Genomic DNA, 21522 nt, shown 5'->3' on the forward strand with positions numbered 1-21522 from the left:
TTTTGAAATAGTGTCATACACTTAGAAATAATAACCATATTATTGCAATATTACATATTAATAATACCACAGCCATTTGGTAAGCATCTACTATCAGGATTCCTGAATCTAAGGTATATTTTATGTTTTGATAATTCTTCCCAAATTCCCTTACTAAAAGAAAGCCCTGTGTTCACTTTTTTCAATGTTAGCTTTTCTGCCAAGTGCTGAGTGAGTTCCTAAAACTTGAAGGCAGCTAGTGAGGTTGTGCTACTTTTCCTACTAGTTAGCTAACTCTTCCTGTTTCTTCTGGGAATTTCCCAAGCGTGTTCTCTGCCACGTCTTCTTTAGAGTTTGTCTGTTGTAAAGGTCCAGTGCTGTGTTTCAGCCTTAGATGACTTTAGAAGATAAAGAATGACAGCAGTCTCTTTTTGCTTCTTTTTCTCAACTTTTTTCAATGATTTTGGATGAAATGTCTAAGCATATTTTACATTCAGACCTATTATTTGGACACCCACAGTTGTTGGATTGGGTTGCCCTGTTACCTACCCCAGAAAGTTAGAATTGATCAATTTTTCTTTATTTTCTTTTCAGGTTTGCCTGCAATGAGATTTTACTCTCTACACTTAAAGAACATTCTTTCTGAGCTGCTGTGAATAAATTTGGAATGATACTGTCTATTTTCAACTAATGGAGAATTAGCTGTGTCTTTACAAGGGTTGCTGTACTGGACAACTTCAGAACATCCCTCATAATGTCATCAAACAGGAGTCAGAATCCCCATGGACTGAAGCAGATCGGGCTTGACCAGATCTGGGATGACCTCAGAGCTGGGATTCAGCAAGTGTACACCAGACAAAGCATGGCGAAGTCCAGATACATGGAGCTCTACACGTATCCTCTTGCTTGTGCTGTGGTTGGTGTGTCTAGAGTCGTGACTATGTAGTGGTATGTTCTTTTAATTATTAGAAATGTTATGTCATATTTCTTATCTGCAATAAAATCAAAAATTTGGTTTTTTACCTTTCTGTTTTCAGCAGAGGTAATTTGATTAGTTAAGGTGGTGCTGACTAGTGCCTGCAGATGTTTACATTTGAAACTTACCTGTTGTCCCCCCCCCCCCCCCCGCGCGCCCCTGCTTTTTAGTAGGGACTGTGCACATGTATGTGTTTGTGCACGCAAGTGTTTACAGTGCACATGTGGAGGTTAGAGGATAACTTGTAAGAGTCAATTCTCTCCTGCCAGCACAGTCTGAGTCTGGGGATTGAACTTATGACTTTAGGCTTGGCAGCAAACACTTCTACCTGCTGAGCCTCTTGCCAACCTTATAGCCTCCCTTTATATCAGCAGGTTCTACATTGATAGATTCAACAATTACTGACTGAAAACTATTTGGAAAAAAAGGCTCTTTATTAAACATGTAGACCTTGTTTTATCATCATTCTCAGTATAACAACTGTTGTATAGGCATTTTGTATTGTATTTTATTAGGCATTTTAAGTAATCCAGAGGTGATTTAAAGTACGAGGATGCAGATGAATTGTATGCAAATATATTGTCATTATTTATAATCTAATAGTTTAGATCCTCCCCTCCTTGGGGAGATCCTCTAGTATTAGTTGCTTTTCATTTTTTCTGTTGCCATGATGAGATGCCATGGCCAAAGCAACTTACAAAAAACATTTAGTAGGAACTTTCTTAGAGTTTCAGAGGGTGACCATCGTGTTGGGGAACATAGCAGCAGGCAGAGAAGCATGGTGCTGAGGCAGTGACTGAGGGCTCCATTTTAACCACCAGTTGGAGGCAGGATGGGTTGTGGGGAAGCAAGGTATGAGCTTTTGAATCCTCAAAGCCCATTCCCAATGACTCACCTCCAACAGGGCCACACCTCCTAGTCCTTCAGAAACAGTTTCATCAACTATTGAACAAACATTGAAATATGAGCCCATGAGAGCCACACCTGTAAACACTGAGAAGTAACTTTAGTTTTAAAATTCAGGTCCTTAGCAATAATAACCATATTTCTAGATGTTCAATAGACTGACTAGATTATAGAAAGTTTTGTGGGCAGTATTGACGTAAGTGGTTTAAATCATTGTGACTGCCTTCATTTCACAGGAGAATATAGTAGTTGTATCAGAAAATCTGGTCCAGAAAGTCCTAAAATATTTTCTATTTGCTCTTTACCAGGTAAAAACTGCTTACCAGTTTTAAAGGGCTCACATACAACAAAAGCTTGATGATTATGGTTTTGTCTTACAAATGCGGTACTAAGAGTACAGTAGCTACTTTTCTGGCTGTTCTCACAGGACAGTTTAGGGGAAGAAGGATTTAAATGTGTTTATAGTTCACAGGCACAGTTCATCACAGCCAGAAAGACACATTCCTTATGGTAGCAGGAATGTGCAGCTGCTAAAGGCAGTGCCCACAGCAAGCAGGCGATGAGTTCTTGTGTTCTTCTTGCTCCTCTCTCCCGGTAGTCCAGAGATGCTGTACTGCCATGGGTGGTACAGCTCACATCCCAGGTTAACCCTCTTTCTGAATTCCCTCACACATACCCAGAGGTGTTCCTTATAGGCGATCCTGAGCCCCCAGCAACTCCACAATTGAGATAACATCAGAAAGAACTTTTCATTGGTCTTTGGTCCATAATGTGTATGAAGGACTATGCTGTCTCTTGCAAAGGTTATGAGATTATAAAAGGCATAGTTCCTACTGTTACAGCACTCAGACCCAGTTATATTTGTATTTTTATAAAGATTTATTTTTATTTACTGTGTATGAGTGTCTTACCTGCATGTATGTCACGTATACCTCCCTGGTGCCTGAGGAGACCCAAAGAGGACATCGGATCTCCTGGAACTAGAATTATGGATGATTGAGAACTGAACCCTGAGCCTCTGCAAGAGCCACCAGTGTTCTATACAACTAAGCCATCTTTCCAGCTTTTAACTTGTAGTTAGTCAGTCAGTCTGTCTGTCTCTGTGTGTGTCTGTCTGTTCCTCCCCTCCCCCCCCCCCTTTTCTTGGTTTTTCAATACAGGGTTTCTCTGTAACTTTGGAGCCTGTCCTGTCCTGGAACTAACCCTTGTAGACCAAGCTGGCCTCAAACTCACCTGCCTCTGCCTTCCAAGTGCTGGGATTAAAGGCATGTGCTATCACTGCCCGGCTACTTTGTAGTTTCTTGATTCTATACAGATATAAAATTGAAATTAGAACTCACCAGCCAGACTTGGTACTCAGGTCTGTAATCCCACCAGGATGATAGAGCCAGGATGGTCAGGAGTTCAAGGCCAGCTTCAGCTACTTGAGCCCTTCTAAAAATGAATGAATGAATGAAGCTCAGCTAACTGAGCAGATTGGTACTGATTCCAGGACTTTAAAGTTGCTCATTTAATGGAGATGTAAGTTTAAAACTTTAGTAATATCATTATTTATCAAAATAGGTTATATAACATTTCAAATATTTTAATTTTAGAATATTAAAACATTAACGTAGATAAATGAAACTATATTTAAACTAAATTGAATGTATATGCATAGTATACATCTGTTTTCATATTTAAATATATTTTTACTGTAGAACTTTTTAAAAAATAGCAACTTTGAGGAGCTGGGGGGATAGATGCCCTAACTTAAGAGTACATCATCTCTTGTAGAGAACCTGCGTTCCCAGCACCCATGTTGGTGGCTCTCAACTGCCTATAACCAGCTTCAGAGACTTGGACTCTTCTTGTCTTCTCAGGCAATCCCACTCACGTACACATACACATAGACAGAGGCATATACATAATTAAAAATAAGTTAAAAAAAATAAAAAACAATTTTGGGCTGTCAAAGTGGTTTAGTTAGTAAAGGCCCTTGCTGCCAAGCCCCACACTGAGTTCAGTCCCTGGATCCTACATGGTAGAAGTTAAGAACCAACCGCTGCAAGTTGCCCTCTGACCTCTACAGGCACACTGGGGCATATGTGCCACCCCACCCCCGAAAATATACATAAAATAATTGGTTAGCATATGGGGCTGCCAGATGTGGTGATGTGTACACCTTTAATCCCAGTACTCAGTAGGCAGAGGCAGGCTGACCTCTCTGAGTTCAAGACCAGCCTGGCCTACCTACCAATTCCAAGCCAGACAGGGCCATAGGGTGAGAACCTACCTCAAAAAATAAAATTAATAAAAGCTTGGAGCTAGAGAGATAGATGGCTTAGTAGTTAAGAGCACTTTCTGCTCTTCTGAAGAACCTGAGTTTAGTTCCCAGCATCCATACTGGGCAGTTCACAGCAGCTTGTATCTCCAGGTCCAGGGGATCCCAATACCTTCCTCTGACCTCCTTGGGCACACACATACAAATAATGTACTTTTATATTTGCTTATTTATATTTTGGTTTTTCTTTTTTATAATTTATTGACTTTATTTTATGTGCATTGCTGTGAAGGTGTCAGATCCCCTGGAATTGGAGTTACAGATAGCTGTAAACTGCCATTTGGGTGCTTGGAATTGAACCTGGATCTCTAGAAGAGCAGCCAGTGCTCTTAACCACTGAGCCATCTCTCCAGCCCCTATTTTTTTTTTTTTTTTTTTTTTTTGTTTTTTAAGACAGGGTTTTTTTGTTTTGTGTTTGTTTGTTTTTTCTTTTTCTGTATAACGGCCTTGGCTGTCCTGGAACTCGCTCTATTGATGAGAAGATCAAAATCCCGAAAATCACAGAGATCCTACTGTCTCTGTGTCCCGAGTGCTGTGATTAAAGGTGTGTGCCACCACCGCCCCGCAAGTAATACAATCTTTAAAAAAAATTTAAAGTAGTATTAGCTTAATTGAAGTATTCATCACTTAAAAAATTAACTCATTTCAGAAGTGTGCAGTGCAGTGTTCAGTATATTTAATGTTTAAGATATATATATTTATGTGTTTTATATGTATGTATATGTCCCAGATCCCCTGCAGCTGGTTTTACAGACAGCTATGAGCTGCCATATGAGTGCTAGAAATAGAAACCAGGTCCTTTGGAAGAGCAGCTGGTACACTTAACCACTGAGCTAACTCTCCAGTCCTCATAGGGTATTTTCATCACCCCAGAAAGACTCCTTGTTCTCATTAGCAGTTGAATCCACATGTACCACCACCACCACCATCTCTGGCAGCCACTTCTAGTTTCTATTAATTTGTTTATTCTAGACTTTTCCTGTAAATAATTACACAGTATATGGTTTTGTGTCTGATATCTTTCACTTAGAGTAATGATCAGAACCTTCATCCTTCACTGTTAATCAGAGCTTCATTTCCTTCATGACTGTATGGATATTTTACATTGTGCATATTCATCAGTGATCTTTGTTATTCTCATGTGTTTGCTGTTAGGTGCACTGTTATGAACATCATGTACTAGTTGTTGAGTGACCATATGTTCTCTCATTCTCTTGGGTAGATGACTGTGAGAGAAATTGCTGAATCATAGATATGCTGTGTACGTTTAAGAAAAATGGAGTCTTTGACAAATGAGTGGATAGTATGTCTCACAGGATTTGGCTTGCTAGGTCTGACTTGTGGCTGACTGACTTGTAGTAGACTAAAAGGCAGGTTTCAGTGGTGAGGCAGGAGACCTGGTGGGGTTTCTGTTATGCACTGTTGAAATAGGAGCGGCGGGGCTGCGTCCCCGGCACCCGGCCGCCCGCATGGCTAGCTTATGCCCCGAAATAATTACACGGAAACTGTATTCTTTCAAACACTGCCTGGCCCGGCTAGTTCCAGCTTCTTATTGGCTAGCTCTTACATATTGTTCTAACCCATTTCTAATATTCTGTGTAGCCCACGAGCTGGCTTACCAGGGAGGATCTTAACCTGCGTCTGTCTGGAGTGGGAGAATCATGGCGACCCACTCACTCAGCTTCTTTTTCCCAGCATTCTCCTCTGTCTACTCCGCCTACCTAATTTTCTGTCCTATGAGGGCCGAGGCAGTTTCTTTATTATTAACCAATGAAATCAACAGTTAAGATACAAGACCCACCTCCATCAATGCACAAAAGCAGACCAGCATTACTTTGGTGACCAAGGAAATTCCACTGCTTATCCTTGTGTGTGTGTGTGTGTGTCTAATTTTTAAAATATTTTCCTTTTTGAGATGGACTCACTATTACAACACAGACTAACCTTAAATTTGATCCTCCTGCCTTAGTCTACCAAGTGCAAGGATTATAGGGTTGTGATGCCTGGCCCTGGGAAATTTTTTTTAAATTGATTAGTTTGTGTGAGTGTGCATCCATGGTAGGGGGGAAGGGGTTCTTTTCATGGTGTGCAGAAGAAAACCTCCTGGAGGTACTTCTTTGCATCTATCTTTATGTGGATTTTAAGGTCCAATTCAAGTTGACAAGTTTTTATGTAAACTTCAGCAGCCCAAAATTTCTTTAATATGTAGTTTTTCACAAAATTAGGTCGATTCTTTTTCTGGTAGATTATTTTGTTTTATAGAGCTGTGAGAAAGTAGAAACTTTCTATTCTTAAAGAAATAGGAAGTATTTTCTAGGGAGATGAGTAAATAATAGAGTTCTTTCCTTTTGAACTTCAATTAAGTAATGAAATTTTGTATTCACTTCTCAAGGTTATTACATACCCTATGCTCGGCTCAGGAAATTTTTAGTTTTTAAAAAATTCTAATGTTTAAAAAAAATCAAAAAAAAACCACTCTAAGTTTATTTTCCAACAGAGAACATCAGCAGGCAGTGAAAGTATTAGAAGCATTCATCCAAAGATTACATCGCAGAAGAAGCCACTGCTCTGTACTTGGCTGCTTCAGTGTGAACAGCTTCTGTTGGGTTCTCTCTCCATTCCAGAAGGAAGAGGTTAGCTTAGTAAAAATCATTCTGAGTGCTAGAGTCAGGTGGAACAACCAAGAAACAAGACTGGAGTAATAGATCCACATTTCAAGAAAGGCCTTTGACACAGAGGAGAAAATTTCCTCACTCATAAATTGGGCCTTTCTTCATGAGACCCTCAGTAACATTTCATTGTCTGCTAATATTACATGCATGAAAGGTAATTAAAATAAAGGAATCAGTAGAACATCGTAACTGTCCAGCTGTTTCTACCAGTGCAGCCACTCGTAGGTTTCAGGCTGGCCCTTGAAGTAGAAAGTGGGGCCCGGTGGTAGCGTGCTTGTCTATCCAGGTGCCCAAGCCTCTGAGTTTGATTCCAAGCATGACCAAAAAAAAAGATTATGTTTATACAATTTTTTTTCATTAGGTAGAGCAATCAAAGCTTTTGCCCAGAATTCTGCTGTTTCCACTTCTATCCTTTGTCCAGTCCTCAGGGAAGAAAGCCTCATGACAAAGCAGTCAGGCTTCCTGAGCTCCGTCCCTTGAGGCAACATTGTGCTGATGTCTTTCCTTTACCTGGTGAATGAATTCTCAAAACTCCACCCTTCTATTTTCTCTCAGTAGTGCTGTAAACTAGTTTTCCCAGCTGGTTTTCCTAAAGTCTTCTTTTTCCCAGCAATCCTGTAAGGGTCTCTTCCATGTTCAGCCTTGACCGTTTATCTCAGCAAGTCAGAACTTAAGCATGTGTACCTGTCTTCTGATGGCATAGAATTTATACCGCTTGGGCTAGAATCCTTACCCAGCCAGTGTGCTTAGCTCTTGTGCCTGCAGCACACGCTTGTCCCCAATGCTGCAGCACCTGGCAGTTGTCTCCTCACTGTTGGCTGCTGTTTTCTACTCAGATCTGCAGTTTTCCCTGCATTGTCTTCTGTAGATACTGGGGTGAGAAGTATTGCAGGTGACGCTTCCTATTTCTGCCTGCCTACTGCAGATTTCTGTTTCCTTCTGTAGAAAATAATTACATAAAAGCAGATCAAAAAGAATAAATAGCAGATTGTTTTCAAAACGGATTGTTAATGATCTACATCCTTTTTTGTATAACTGTCTAAACCAGTAAATATATTTAGATGTTTCACCTTGTACTTTAGGAGTCTTTGCTCACCTATTAGCATGTCTTACATCAGATGAACCTAAACACAGGAACGTTTTTAGAACTTTATCAAATGTGATCTACTATTTTGCTTGGTCTGCATTTGTCCAAAGTTTTAGAATATGCCTCATCTTCATCCAAGTCTACACCACAGATGTCTGATTCTAGTTGCTCTGGAAACTGAGGCTAGGGTCCTTACAGGTTTAAGTCCTCCTTGGACTACAGAGGCAGGTTCAAAGCCAGCCTCGGCAACTAAGTGAAGTAAACAGAAAGGAGCTGAAGAGCCGGGCGGTGGTAGCACACGCCTTTAATCCCAGCACTCGGGAGGCAGAGGCAGGTGGATCTCTGTGAGTTCGAGACCAGCCTGGTCTACAAGAGCTAGTTCCAGGACAGGCTCCAAAACCACAGAGAAACCCTGTCTCGAAAAATAAAAAAAATAAAAATAAAAAAAAAAAAAAAAAAAAAAGGAGCTGAAGATATATACAGCACAGTGAATGGTGTGGCATTTGCCTAGCATGAGGTCTTGGATTAATTCCAGTGCTGCAAATATAAATTAAGGTTCTAAAGGGAGTAGTTTATATAAAGAAATATAGCTAGTAAAAATATGGGAAAATACTCAACCTTGTGACTTCTAAAGAAATAAGGGATTAAAGTGAGAGTTTTAGAAAGCCTCGTCAGGCGGAAAGTAGTTGTAAAGAACTGATAGCCAGTGTGAGGGATGTGAGGGAGAAAGTGGGCTAAGCTCCCACAGTGCCGGTGGAAGTATTGCTATGATATTTCTGGATAGAAATTTAGAAGCCTGTTTCTCAAAAGATAAAAGTACACAATGGTTCACCAATTTATTTGCTTTTTAACTTTTAACTCTACCTTGAAGAAATAGTTGTATTTAAATTATGTGCTCAAGGCTCTTTGTATTTTGATAATAAGAAAGAGCAGAAAACAGCCTTGGTCTTATCTGTATGTTTAGTTACCAGATGTGTAATAAATGGGTAAGGATGTGCACCTCAGTAGTAGGGCCTGTGCCCAGCTACCCAGAGTGCCCTGAAGATTGTTAATTGATTTGGAATAATGCTCATATGATACCTTATATAAACTCTTCTACTTTTGAAACAGGTGATAAACATGTTGTGCTGTGTGGAGAGAGGCTCTGATTGTGTGGTGGAGTTGGAGCTGGTTTTTAAACAGTTCTCTTCCTTTCAGTATAAACATGCATTTGAAGGTAGATTTTTATTTTTCTTATTTAACTCTTGATATATACTTCACAGAAATTGCTGCATGACTTTTTTGGTTTTGTATTAGTGTAAATATGGTATGTTCACTATTCTCCTTCCAAATTTGATGCATGGTGTATATATTCAGATTAAACATTATAAAATGGGTTTCCGGAATGATGACTCAGTGGGTTTGATTTCTGGTGCCACATAGTGGCTCACAACGACCCAGAGCTCTTGTTCTAAGGACTCAGTACTTTCTTCTGTAAGCACCAGGCATAGACTTGGTACACAGACAACATTTAGGCACTCACACATACTCATAAAAAAATAAATTAATCCTTAAAAAGAAAAATTCTGTACTTTGTCACAGTACAGGCTAATTGCAAGTAGCCTTTGCCTTTGAAATATGCCATGAGGTGTATTACTTGCTTTGGTGGGATATATCTTTTCAGAAATGTATATAATTGCAGACCAGAGAGAGCTGTTTTATGACTTGTCAGTCTGATTATACCAATGATATTCTGCCTCTTGCTGCTGTTATTTTGTAAAAGCATTCTACTAGCTGATGAGGGCAGGAAGCCGGTTCTGGTTGGTTTGTGGTGCTAGGACTTGAACCTAGGGTCTCCTTTGCTCATGAACTTTATTGCCAGCTCAACAGGAGGTATAGTTCAGCTTTTCACTTTTAAGTTTGTAGTTGGGGGAAAAGTGAATGGAAAGTGGCTCTGTTTAGTTTTGTTGTTTTAGTTAGACTTTCCCTTAGAAAATAGAAATGATCTGAGTTCTGTAATTGATTGCCCAGTGTGTGCACGTGAGAAGTAGTATCAATGCTGTGGGCAGCAGCCGTTTGAGGCAGCCTGGGTCCTCAGCATTGATGACCATGGGGAAAACATTGCAGCATCCTCTCTCCTAGGTAACGGTGAAGTGAGTGGTTGGAGATAAACTTTGAGGTGGGATTTTTCACCAGGCCTGGCAGGGCAGCTGCTCCAGGAGTGCCTGTGCAAGAGCCACCAACAGGATCTTGCTACACACTTTCATTCCTGTTAAGCCCGAAGACCTCATAGAAAACGAGTCATTTCACTGATGTTGGAAGAGTTGTAGGGTCATTTTCGGAGCCTGACTCCAACTTGGCACTGTAACATAACCACACTGCCTCAGAGCATTTCCTACCCACTGCTAGTAGGAAACCCCAACAGCTGTGAGAGAAGAAAATCCTAGATCGCTGCTTAGCTTCCAGCCAGCTTCCCTGCCAAAGAAACTTTGAGGGGTCCTTGGGAAAGATTCAGTGTTTAAAAGTCAGCGCGTGAATCTGTTGTGGTCTGTGTCTGACTTAGTATTGTGTCATAACCCACTGTCGGCAGCTATCTTACTGCCTTTTAGATTTTTTTATTTCTACTGCTAAATATGCTTCCTCTCTATTCTTGTGTTTCATTTTTTGTCACATTGTACTTTATTTTTGATTTAAAATGACTTATGACTAGCTCTGTCCTACTTAGTGTATTTTTAGATACCTTCCGTTTTATCCCATGTATAAGCATTTCATTTGTTTTTATAATAGAATTATTTCAATATATGTGACTAGATCACATTTTGTTTTTCCATGAGTTGGTAGGCATTTGGGTTGTTTTCTTTTTTGGCTATTATGAATAGTGCAGCTCTGTATGTGCATCTGTGTCTATGTTGATACAGTTACCAAACTGACTTTGATAAAGCAGCTGCATCAGTTTGCTTACCCACTAACCATGTACGGCAGCTGTTTTTTCCCATTCTGGCCAATCCTTATTTTATTTTTAACTTTAGCCATCTTAGTGAATGTGAATTAGTCATTGTGGTTTGATTTGCATTCCTCTGGAGGTTAATGGTATTAAGGACTTTTCGTGTGTTTATTGACATTAATATATCTTTTAGATCTTATGTTCAATTGAATTATTTGTCCTGTTACTGTGTTTTAAGAGTTCTTTATATATTCTACTTATGGTCCTTTCTTGGATTATAGCTTAACAATATTTTCTACTTTGTGGATTGTCTTCATTTTTTTAAAAAGATACTGTTTTATTATATATGTGGGCATGAACCTGAGTAAGTATATGTTTACCATGTGCGTGCAGGAACCCATACAGACCAGCTTTTAGCAAGTTTTGATCAATATATTGAGAATATACATAAACAGAAGGAAATGTTCATGTTAATCACTGTTAGCATCTAAGGTATATGTCATCTCCTTAACTTTGTCCAAGTCATGTCTATAACTACTGCACTAGTGTGCATCAGTCCAACCAAGCGCGGGGAGCTGGAGTCCCTCCTTCCAAGTCAAAAAAGGGGCAGACTCCTGGGGGAGCCCAGTTTGTTGGCTTGGAGTTATACAAGCGATTGAAGGAGTTTTTGAAGAATTACTTGACAAATCTTCTCAAGGTAAGATGTCTCACTGATATACAAAACATATAAAAATACTTTGTTTTAATTTTTCTTTCTTTTTCTATTTTTATGGTTTTTCGGGACAGGGTTTCTTTGTAGTTTTGGAACCTGTTCTAGAACTAACTCTGTGGACCAGGCTGGTCTCACAGAGATCCACCCGCCTCTGCCTCCCAAGTGCTGGCTGGGATTAAAGGTGTGCGCCAGAACCGCCCGGTTTATTTTATTTTTTCTTAAGTGCAGCAATTTTGCCATGACTATCATGTGTGTCCTGACACTAGGCCTAGACTGGATTGGCCATTGATACAACTACCCACATCCTGTGATTTAAAAACATTAGCTCAAACAGTTGTTTGACAATGATGAATCTTTTTCTTAGCCTTCTGCCTTTGGTCTGTTCTGTAACAAAGGAAGTAGGCGGCCTTACACTCAGCCTTTGGGTGGGCTGTTGTACATGATGTTGTACATGATGTCTTCAATCAGTGTAGGGTTGCTACTCCACCCGGGAAGGCTCTGAGTCTCTTCTGTATATATAGGTTATTTTGTTTTTTAATTTAGGAAGAGGGTATAGAGTGTTTTCTGCATGCTGCACAAAACGCTTTTTTCTTCATTATTTTACAAGCTAAGTGGAAGCATTATAACAGATTGTAGTTGACTGACAAGTTATAACTAATATTCTACTTTAAAGTTCTTAAACTTGAAGTGTCTTGCTGTATAGCCCCTGTTTTTTTAATTCGCAGCACTTGTAAGCAAAGTATGTTCTGTTTTCAGTTGTGGCTCCATCAGCAACACATTTGCATTTTACACGTGGAACAGGCCAGCTTTGCATTTTAAAATTCACATCATTTACATAAACAAAACCTTTGGTTGTGTTGGGGTGTGTCCAGATGTTTACATAGATGGTTGTAGAATACAGGTCTACTGGGCTGTGGCTTTCCACTTGAAGACACACCGAGGCAGGAGGGCAGGGCAGGCTCCCACTGGCTTTCCTCTAGCACTTCTAAATGGAGATGCCATTAAGACCTAAGAATGTCACAATTAAGATGAATATTTTTGTAGGTTTACAAGTTTGTGAATCAGCTCATTTTTAAAAAATAAGTATATTAGTTTCCATTATAATTTATTAAGAGGATACGTTTTTTGTTTTTGTTTCATTTTTTTTTTAAAACTAGAAAAATGTCAAACATAGAGATGCTGTGGAGGTAGATTCCTTAAGAAGAAATTGCTTAAAAACTAAACAAAACAAGATATGGAGGTGTATATACCTATAATTCCAGCACTGGCCTATAATCCTGGCTTTCAGTGGGTGGGAGGTGAGGCAGAGGAACAGAAAAAAGTTCAAGGGCAGCCTTAGAAAACAGGAGAACACAGGGAGCCAGAGTAAAGAAATTGCCACTGGGTGTGGTGGACACACCCAAAAATCCCAGGGTTTCAAGAGGATCACAGGTTCTAGGTGTACTTGGGCTGCACACTTGAATTTAAGCGCAGCCTGGGCAACTTAGCAAGACCCTGTCTTGAATTAAAAGTACAACAGTTGCCTAGCACTAGACCCACCCCTAGGTTCAGTTACTAAAGAAAAAGCATGAAAGAAAGAAAAATCACACATCCTGAAAACTTAGGGTGTACTCTGTGACTGCATGTGCATATTCAACCAATGAAAGTTCCAGTTTAATTTGGTAGTGAACTTTTTTGTGTTCTGTGAGAATTTACATTAGCATGTTTTCATACACAGCAATAAAAATATCCCATTATAGCCATATGTGTTAGTGTATTTTGATGTGGTAGCTTTTTCAGTAAGTTTTGTCTTGCTTATATGACAAACCAAGTCACATTAAAGCTTTAGTGTACTTGTTTTTAGGATGGAGAAGATCTAATGGATGAGAGTGTACTGAAGTTCTACACTCAGCAGTGGGAAGATTACCGATTCTCCAGCAAAGTGCTGAATGGAATCTGTGCCTACCTCAATAGACATTGGGTTCGCCGCGAATGTGATGAAGGACGAAAAGGAATATATGAAATCTATTCAGTAAGTTTAAAAAAAAAAAAAAGAATAAAAAGCAAAATATGTTATGGCAAGAAAGCAGAGAGGTGAGAAATTGGAGCTGTAAAATAAACACAGTTAAACAAACAGTTCTGCGTTTACTTTTAAACTATCTTCAATTAATTGACCACTTATCATACTTTACCTGGAACTGCTTGAGTTTTAGCACTATAATCAGGTACCTTATCTAAGGATTAAGCTCTTAACTGGACTTTGATGCACTTTCTTGGTCTGAGAGCTCTGTATTTGAGAGCAGACCCTGAATTAAATATTTTTGTTAGTTTTCAGGGTTTTTGTTTTAGGCCTTCTGGTTTCTCAGAGTATGACTCCTAAATTTGTGTCATCCACGTCACCTGGGAACACAATAGGGATGCAGATTCTCAGGCCTCCTTCTAAACTTGGAAATTGAGATGGGCTACAGGTGGGGGCAGGGCGCTCAGTTAGCAGAGTGCCTAGTGTGTATGAAGTCCTGGGTTCAGTCTGTATACTAGGCACACCTGTAATCGCAGCACTTGGGAAATAGAGGAAAATGAATCAAATTTGAGTCATTCTCTGCTATATAACACATTCCTGGCTAACTTGAGCTAAATGAGACCCTGTCTGAAAAAGAATAAGAAATAAAGATAAAATAGCTCCACAAAATTGGGGTGATAGCTCAGTCAACAAAGTATTTGCCTTGTAAACACAAGGACCTGAGATGATCCCCCAGAACCTATGTGAAAAGAGGATGTTTTTAATCCCAGTGCTCAAGAGGCAGACACAGGCAGATCCCTGGAGCCAAAAATTCTGATGTTGTGTTATAATGGCAATATTTGTTTCTTTGCTTTTGACAAATTTAATTAGACCAAAAAAAAAAAAAAAAACCAGCTCAAATGCAGGACTTTTAGCACTTACAGAGCTCAGTTTCTGTGCCCCAGATGTGCTTCACAGTGACACTTTATTGTGTGGTTACATAGGCTTTTGTTTGAGGTTCTGTTTGGTTGTTTGAAACAGAGTATCACTGTAACCTTGGCTGGCTGGGAACTCACTGCGAGACCAGACTAGCATCAAGCTGAAATGCCTGTCTGCTCCCAAGGTCTGGGATCACACCTGGTTAGTTACATGATTTTAATCACATTTTCTAGGCTCAGTTTTCTGAGTTGAGCTTTTCTTTTTAATATATTTAAAAAATTATGTTTATCCCATTGAACACGTTTTGAACCCTGTCCATCAAGGGATGGCTGGTGTGCTTTCCTTGTCTCAGAATTGCAGGACGACTCTGCATGGTTCTCCTCTGTTTCCTTTGGACACCACTTGACCTAAAGTTCTTGTGTATGCTCTGCAGCAGCATCACAGACTCCTGAGGCTCATTCCTGCTTTTTCACCATGCATCTACTTTGTTCAACATTTAAAACAAGCTTAAATAAAAAGTACTAAGCTATATAATGTTTCTTTAAGATTCAGCCAGACTCAGTGGTACATGCCTTTAATCCCAGTACTAGGAAGGCAGAGGCAGTAGGTTCTCTCTTGAATTGCAGGCCAGCCAGCCCCGTTAGACAAGAATCATTATGTTTTAAATCTGTTTTCAAACCCCACACTTTCTGTGTCATCACATAGTGTAGCTAGTGTTTGGAAATGCAGTGCCCCGCCATAAATTCTAGCAGAGGACAGTCACCGCCCCCACCTAGAAATAGTATTCCTATCTGTGTCCCAAGTGCACTGCTTCAAGAGCCTGCTCCAGTCATTTGCTAGTTTGTATCAAAGCTCGGTAGGCCAGTTACAGCCTATGGTTTCAGCCTCTGGTTTTATTTTAGGCCCAGAGTCTCTAGCAAATGTGGCTGCTTTGTCATGCAGTGACTTCATGACAAATTATAAGGTTTCTACTCTTTTTTTTTTTTTTTGGAATTAATTCTTTTAAATAGAGAAAGTTATTGGTTTCCTTCCAAATCACCCAGGGAATCCAAGTTGATTTCATTGTTAATATGTTGAAGTTCTGACACCAAGACTTGTTATGCCAACCTATTATGAAATTTCTTTAGTTTGCCTCTTTGCCTTCTTTTGCTCTTTGACTTCCTTCCTTTGAAGTGACAATCATCCAGAGCTGGGTTATGTTTGTCTAAGGATGTGGTTGGTAATTTAGAAAATAGCTGGAACAAATTATTTTTTAAAGTGTAGGGGTTCTGTTAGAAGCTGATAACCACAGCCTTGTACTTTCACTGCTGCTTTACTCCTGCCTGAGGACTGAAGAGGCGGGAGAAAAGGATTAGGGTTAAGCATACGTCTGCAAATTGCTTCTCTCCTAGACAGTGAGGCTCAGTCTTCTAAGCCCTTTGGCAGACCACAGTCAAGAATTCATAATAATGCTGGGCCTGGTGGCACACACCTTTAATCCCAGCTCTAGGATGCAGAGGCAGGCAGATCTCTATGAGGCCAGCTTGATCTACATACATAGCCAGTGCTTACTTATATAGGGAGGGAAAACAGGCAAACAAAAAATTTAAATATTGCTTTTATGGAATTCATTTTCTTGGAGACACTACTTAGAAAATACTTTTCATAGATTAAATTTGTATGTGATATTTTCAAAAATACATATTTTTACAAGCTGAATTTTATCTCTAGTTAAATTGGGAAGGAGACTAATGACATTTTTGTTTAATTAATTTCTTGTTTCTGTTAAAGTGTTGTAAATTTCAGTTCTGTTTTAACTTTCTAAACTTCTCCCAACAGTTTAAAAATCATGTATGAATTCTTTCTTCTTTCAGAAACCATTTTTGCAATAATTAATCTTAGTATAACACTTAAAAATGGACCATGGTATTTATATATTCACATTAAAATGCATCTATCAGGAGGGGTTGAGGAGATAAGATGGCTCAGGAACACTTGAGTCTCCATCTGTTTGTGTATCCATAGATACATGCAAGCATATACCATGTACACATAAAAATGTATGTCTTACACAGTAACGTGAAGACATAAGTACAATAGGAGGTTTTAGTAAGTTATGTACAAGAAACTGCACTAAAAATACACAATCCAGATATAAAAGTTGGAAGATTTTTATATTCTCTGTTGTTTATCTTGATGTATTAGGAAACCGTGTTAGTAACTGGAATTACTTTTATCAGGTGTATCTAGTTGAAATGGTTTGATCCAGGGAAAACATTGATAGGGTGAGTCTACTACTGGTTTTTAAGCTGATACAATGTCCACCTTAAATCAGAATGTTCTTTTAGAACTTGACAGTTAAATGTGAGCTGGTAAACATCTGTACAAAGTGATTAACTTGAAAGAGTGGCTCTGATTTCATTGTGATAATAGATTTTTTACTACGTTATAATCTAGGAATTTTTGTAAAATTAAGAATTCAAATTACCGTTTGACCAGTTTTGGGGAACCATAGTGAAATACAGTTATTTAATACATCTTTTTCCCTTTTCATCCAGCTTGCATTGGTGACATGGAGAGATTGTTTGTTCAGGCCATTGAATAAACAGGTATCTACTGTGAAATGTTGTGTGTTTTGTTTTAAAAATATTTTCCACTTCTGTCTTGATTCTCAAGCCTTTGACTATCTAAAGAGTATTTGTTGGGCTGGGGATATGGCTCAGTCAGGGAAGTGCTTGCCATGTAAGCATGAGGGCCTGGGGTGGGTAGATCCCCAGCACCCATAAGATGCCCACCAGTGAGCCTAGCCCTGGAGAGTAGGATCAGACCGATCCCTGAGGCTCCAAACAAAGTGGATTACTCCTGGGGAGCAGTGCTTGAGCTTGTCCTCTGGTTTCCACATGCACTCACACACATGTGCATACTCATCCCCCTAAAATATTTGTTACCTTGTATTAGTTAATGGCTCTAAATGTTTAAAGGGTATGTAAGGTACATTGTGACCTGTAATGTGTCTACCTAATATGTTTTCTATATTTTTAAAGGTAACAAATGCTGTTTTAAAACTGATTGAAAAGGAAAGAAATGGAGAAACGATCAATACAAGACTAATTAGTGGAGTTGTACAATCTTATGGTAAATAATTTGTCTTTATTCAGTTTTCATATCACATGGCAACTATGATAGCTCTCTAACATTTGTTTAAAAACATTTAAATATCAAGAATGTTATTCCATTTTAAAGTACTTTTAAGCAATAATTTTATAAATCATAGCTATTTAATCTCTGTACTTTAAGGTAATTGTTATTGAAAAAATTGAACTTTTTTTTTGCTGCTTTCATGAGTAAATACTTATATTTAATGTGATTGTCTCGGAGCTAAATAATAACCAGAAATCTATCAGCTTGAAAAATTGAGGTTGAGACACTGATTAAATGACATGTTCAAGTCCTAGTGGGTTTGCATTTTTGTGAAAGTGCAATATTTAGATCACTTTTGGAAATGAACTTTTTCTGGCTGAACTTGTGGTAATTTTGCAGTATCCCTGGCCTAGATAGAGGTTATTTGTTGCTATACATCTTGGAGTTTATTGTTTTGTTTTGTTTTTCTTTTATCGAAACAAGTATATTTCAATACTAGTGAATAGCAGTTACCATATAACCCTCCATTTCACATTGATCTTTCAAGTGTAACTTAAACCAAATGCTACACCAAAGTATTATCTGTGACATAATAACAAAAAATAGGATAATTGAAATATAGCTCATATTTTTTTCTAGTGGAATTGGGACTGAATGAAGATGACGCATTTGCAAAGGGCCCTACGTTAACAGTGTATAAAGAATCCTTTGAATCTCAATTTTTGGCTGACACAGAGAGATTTTATACCAGAGAAAGTACTGAATTCTTGCAGCAGAACCCAGTAACTGAATATATGAAAAAGGTAAGCTTCAACATAGTATGTAACTCAGTCATTGCTCCTTCAGTGAGTTCTTGGCAGTGCAATGTTCCTCACAAATCAGACTTGGCACCGAGTCACACTGTGTCCAGCAGGTTTAACTCCTGTAACTCTCCGAGAGACTTTTACAAGTTGAAAACCATGAGTGTGTGTTCCCTTTGTGCATGCCTTTCATGTTCAGAATTATCACCTCTTGAGTGGACCTCAAAATTTTGTCAGTGAGAAAATATTAAGCAGATATTCCCAGACTTGCTATTTGTTTGTTTGTTTGTTCTGCTTTTCTCTTAAATATTCCTTAATATTCTGTAGCTTAGTCTTTTTTTTTAATTAATTTATTTATTTATTATGTGTACAACATTCTGCTTCCCACACACCAGAAGAGGGCACCAGACCTCATTACAGATGATTGTGAGCCACCATGTGTTTGCTGGGAATTGAACTCAGGACCTCTGGAAGAGCAGTCAGTGCTCTGAACCTCTGAGCCATCTCTCCAGCCCTGTAGCTTAGTCTTGAAGATTATATTAGGAAGGAGGATCTAAATTCTAACTTTGGAGAAGAACCAAGGTAGAGCTGTGTGTCCCCCATGCATTATTTTACTATGTGATTATTTTTCTATGGACTTGTAAGATTTTTCTTTGCTCTTTCTTGGAAATTCAGATCTTCTGAATGTAGTGTCTGAGGCATGACTGTCAGGAGTCAGCAAGCTTTCTGTTATGCAGTGCCAGCAGTGAATACCTTTAGGCTTTGCATGCTCTCTCCTCTGCCACTGCTCACTTCTGCAGTTAGAACACAAATACAATCAAGTACAGGACATCTCAGTAGAATAATACTTAGGTGAAAATGAGCTTTCAGGAAATGCCCTGCTTTCAACAGCCTATTTGGGCTAGGTGTTCACAGTCTCTGTTAGTTTGCTGTCATCAGGAGTATTTTAGTGCAAACAGTTGATGGTCCATCTAAGGATGGCTTTGATGGCTAAATAGCTACAAGCCATTTAACACTTTAAAATATGTCTCATGTGATTGAGACTAATCTGACCTATTAAAAACAAAAAAAATGGACTTGTTTGAATATTCTATATTCCTATTATTTTTTATTATTTAAAAATAATATGGGCTGGAGAGATTGGTCAACAGTTAAAAGAATAGGTGTTGCTCTTGCAGAGGACCTACATGGTAGCTCACGGCCATCTGTAACCACAGTTCTAAAGGATCCAGCAACCTTCTGGCCTCTGAATACATAGTGTACATACGTACGTACATACATGGAGCCTGAACATTCTTTCACATAAGATAATTTACTTCATTAGTTTGCTTACCAACCCCCAAGGACATCAAAGCCTAGCCTTCTGAGCAGGAGTAAAAGCTTTGTGTTCCTGGACAGGATGGCCTGCGTTCTTCCAAGAAACGGGTGTAACTTAAAACAGGAAGAGCGGTGCTTTAGTGTGTCTGCTCTTGCTCTTCACCATCAGATGGAATGAAACCCATCAGCGGAGCTTGAACCTGGAATTTATTGTTCCAGAAGAAAGAACTCTGTAGAAACAAAAATACAAATTAAAGACTCTGAAATATGCAATGACAAACCCACAAGCCTGGGACACTTACTAGACTGGAATGTTGCTGCAGGCTCTTTTGGGGATACTGGTAGTGGCTGTTTTCTTTGTTTTGTTTGAACTTAAGCATTAATGGTTTAGTATATTTTAGTGGATATTTCATTTATAGTGTGCTATAAATTATTTTAGCATATATTGAATTTTAACTAAGTTTCTTACTAGAAATTTACTAACTTCAAAACTTTCATTTTCTTTGTGGCTTATCTTTTTCCCTTGTCCTGACTTTTTTGCTGTACTTATGCTTGATTAGAGGTTAGAGGTCATTCTGTGTTGAGGCTTTTTTTTTTTTTTTTTTTTTTTNTTTCAAGACAGGGTTTCTCTGTAGCTTTGGTTCCTGTCCTGGCACTAGCTCTTGTAGACCAGGCTGGTCTCTAACTCACAGAGATCCGCCTGCCTCTGCCTTCCAAGTGCTGGGATTAAAGGCGTGCGCCACCACCGCCCAGCTGTGTTGAGGCTTTGTGATGCATATGCAGTTTGTTGTGTTTAAATTTACTCTGCCAAGTGTGTGTGAGTATATGCTGCGGCTCTAGCTTTCCTGTGCTTTAATAACTACCTACCTTTGATGATCCAAGCTCTGTCTATTCAGTTGTTTCTTAGTATTGAATGTTTATTCAATTCCGATGATAATTCTCCGGATTTATCCACAGTTATACCAAATCTGAGAGGTCTCTGTGGAGAGTAAAATAAGCATTTGTCTTTTTTTATTCAGGTCACCTGAATGATTCGAGATTGTCATTGACATTTCTAGCTTACTCTGATCATGTTAGTTCTCAGTGACTGCGCCACACATATTTCTGGTGACAGATTCTAAAGTACACTGTCTTTTACCTGGGTTTCTGTTGAGTTATATTGTCTGTTAGCCTCTTTTCCTTGAAGAGAAATCCAAGAAGTTGAGATTCTTAAGTGGCCAAGTGGGCTTTTGAAGCACATGTTCGGTGATTGGCAAGAGAAACACAATATCTATATCCATTTTCTCTCTCTCTCCCTCCCCCTTCTTCCCTCTCCTTCCTTCTTTTTTTTTTCCCTCATTACTGCTGATTATTATTCCTGAGTGGTCATTTCTGAGATTATATTGGTGTGGCCCTTTACTTCAAACAGCTTTCAAACCAAAATAGTACTTCTTAATTCAGTGTCCCCATGTGGACAGACCTGCAGGTGTCTCTTGTGCTTACAGGAATGTGCGTCATTGCCTCCAAAATGTGAAATACCACTTACCCAAAGAAAAATGGTATGAAGACAGTTGAACTATGAATTTAAATAATGTTCTTAGGGCACTTGAAGGATTAGAGCCTGCATTGCAAAGAGAGTAGAGCATACCAGAGGTATAGCAGTCAGTTGTCAGTCACCCTGTGGTCTGAAGTCCTTTCCCCCTTTCTTAGTCATACTTTACTAGAGCATATTTGTGAATTTAATGTGTCATTGTTCACGTAATAATTCTTTAAAAGTAAACCAAACCATGAATGGTTTGATGGAATTCTCT

The 21522-nt window shown here is 38.9% G+C and overlaps 1 protein-coding gene across 3 annotated transcripts in view; it reads left to right on the plus strand.

Moving 5' to 3' along the window:
• Nucleotides 1-21522, plus strand: part of Cul1 (cullin 1) — a 67365-nt gene that overhangs the window by 26291 nt on the left and 19552 nt on the right. For all 3 annotated transcript variants that reach the window (XM_050164406.1, XM_050164404.1, XM_050164405.1), the window contains exons 2-7: nucleotides 574-873; nucleotides 11389-11563; nucleotides 13422-13589; nucleotides 17033-17083; nucleotides 17519-17609; nucleotides 18255-18418. In XM_050164406.1, the coding sequence (XP_050020363.1) occupies nucleotides 734-873; nucleotides 11389-11563; nucleotides 13422-13589; nucleotides 17033-17083; nucleotides 17519-17609; nucleotides 18255-18418 (789 nt within the window). In that variant the 5' untranslated portion in view covers nucleotides 574-733. The remainder of the gene's footprint in view (nucleotides 1-573; nucleotides 874-11388; nucleotides 11564-13421; nucleotides 13590-17032; nucleotides 17084-17518; nucleotides 17610-18254; nucleotides 18419-21522) is intronic.

The sequence above is a fragment of the Alexandromys fortis genome, unplaced genomic scaffold (genome assembly GCF_014885135.2).
Source record: "Alexandromys fortis isolate MF-2015 unplaced genomic scaffold, M_Fortis_MF-2015_v1.1 scaffold_133, whole genome shotgun sequence".
Taxonomy (NCBI): Eukaryota; Metazoa; Chordata; class Mammalia; order Rodentia; family Cricetidae; genus Alexandromys; species Alexandromys fortis.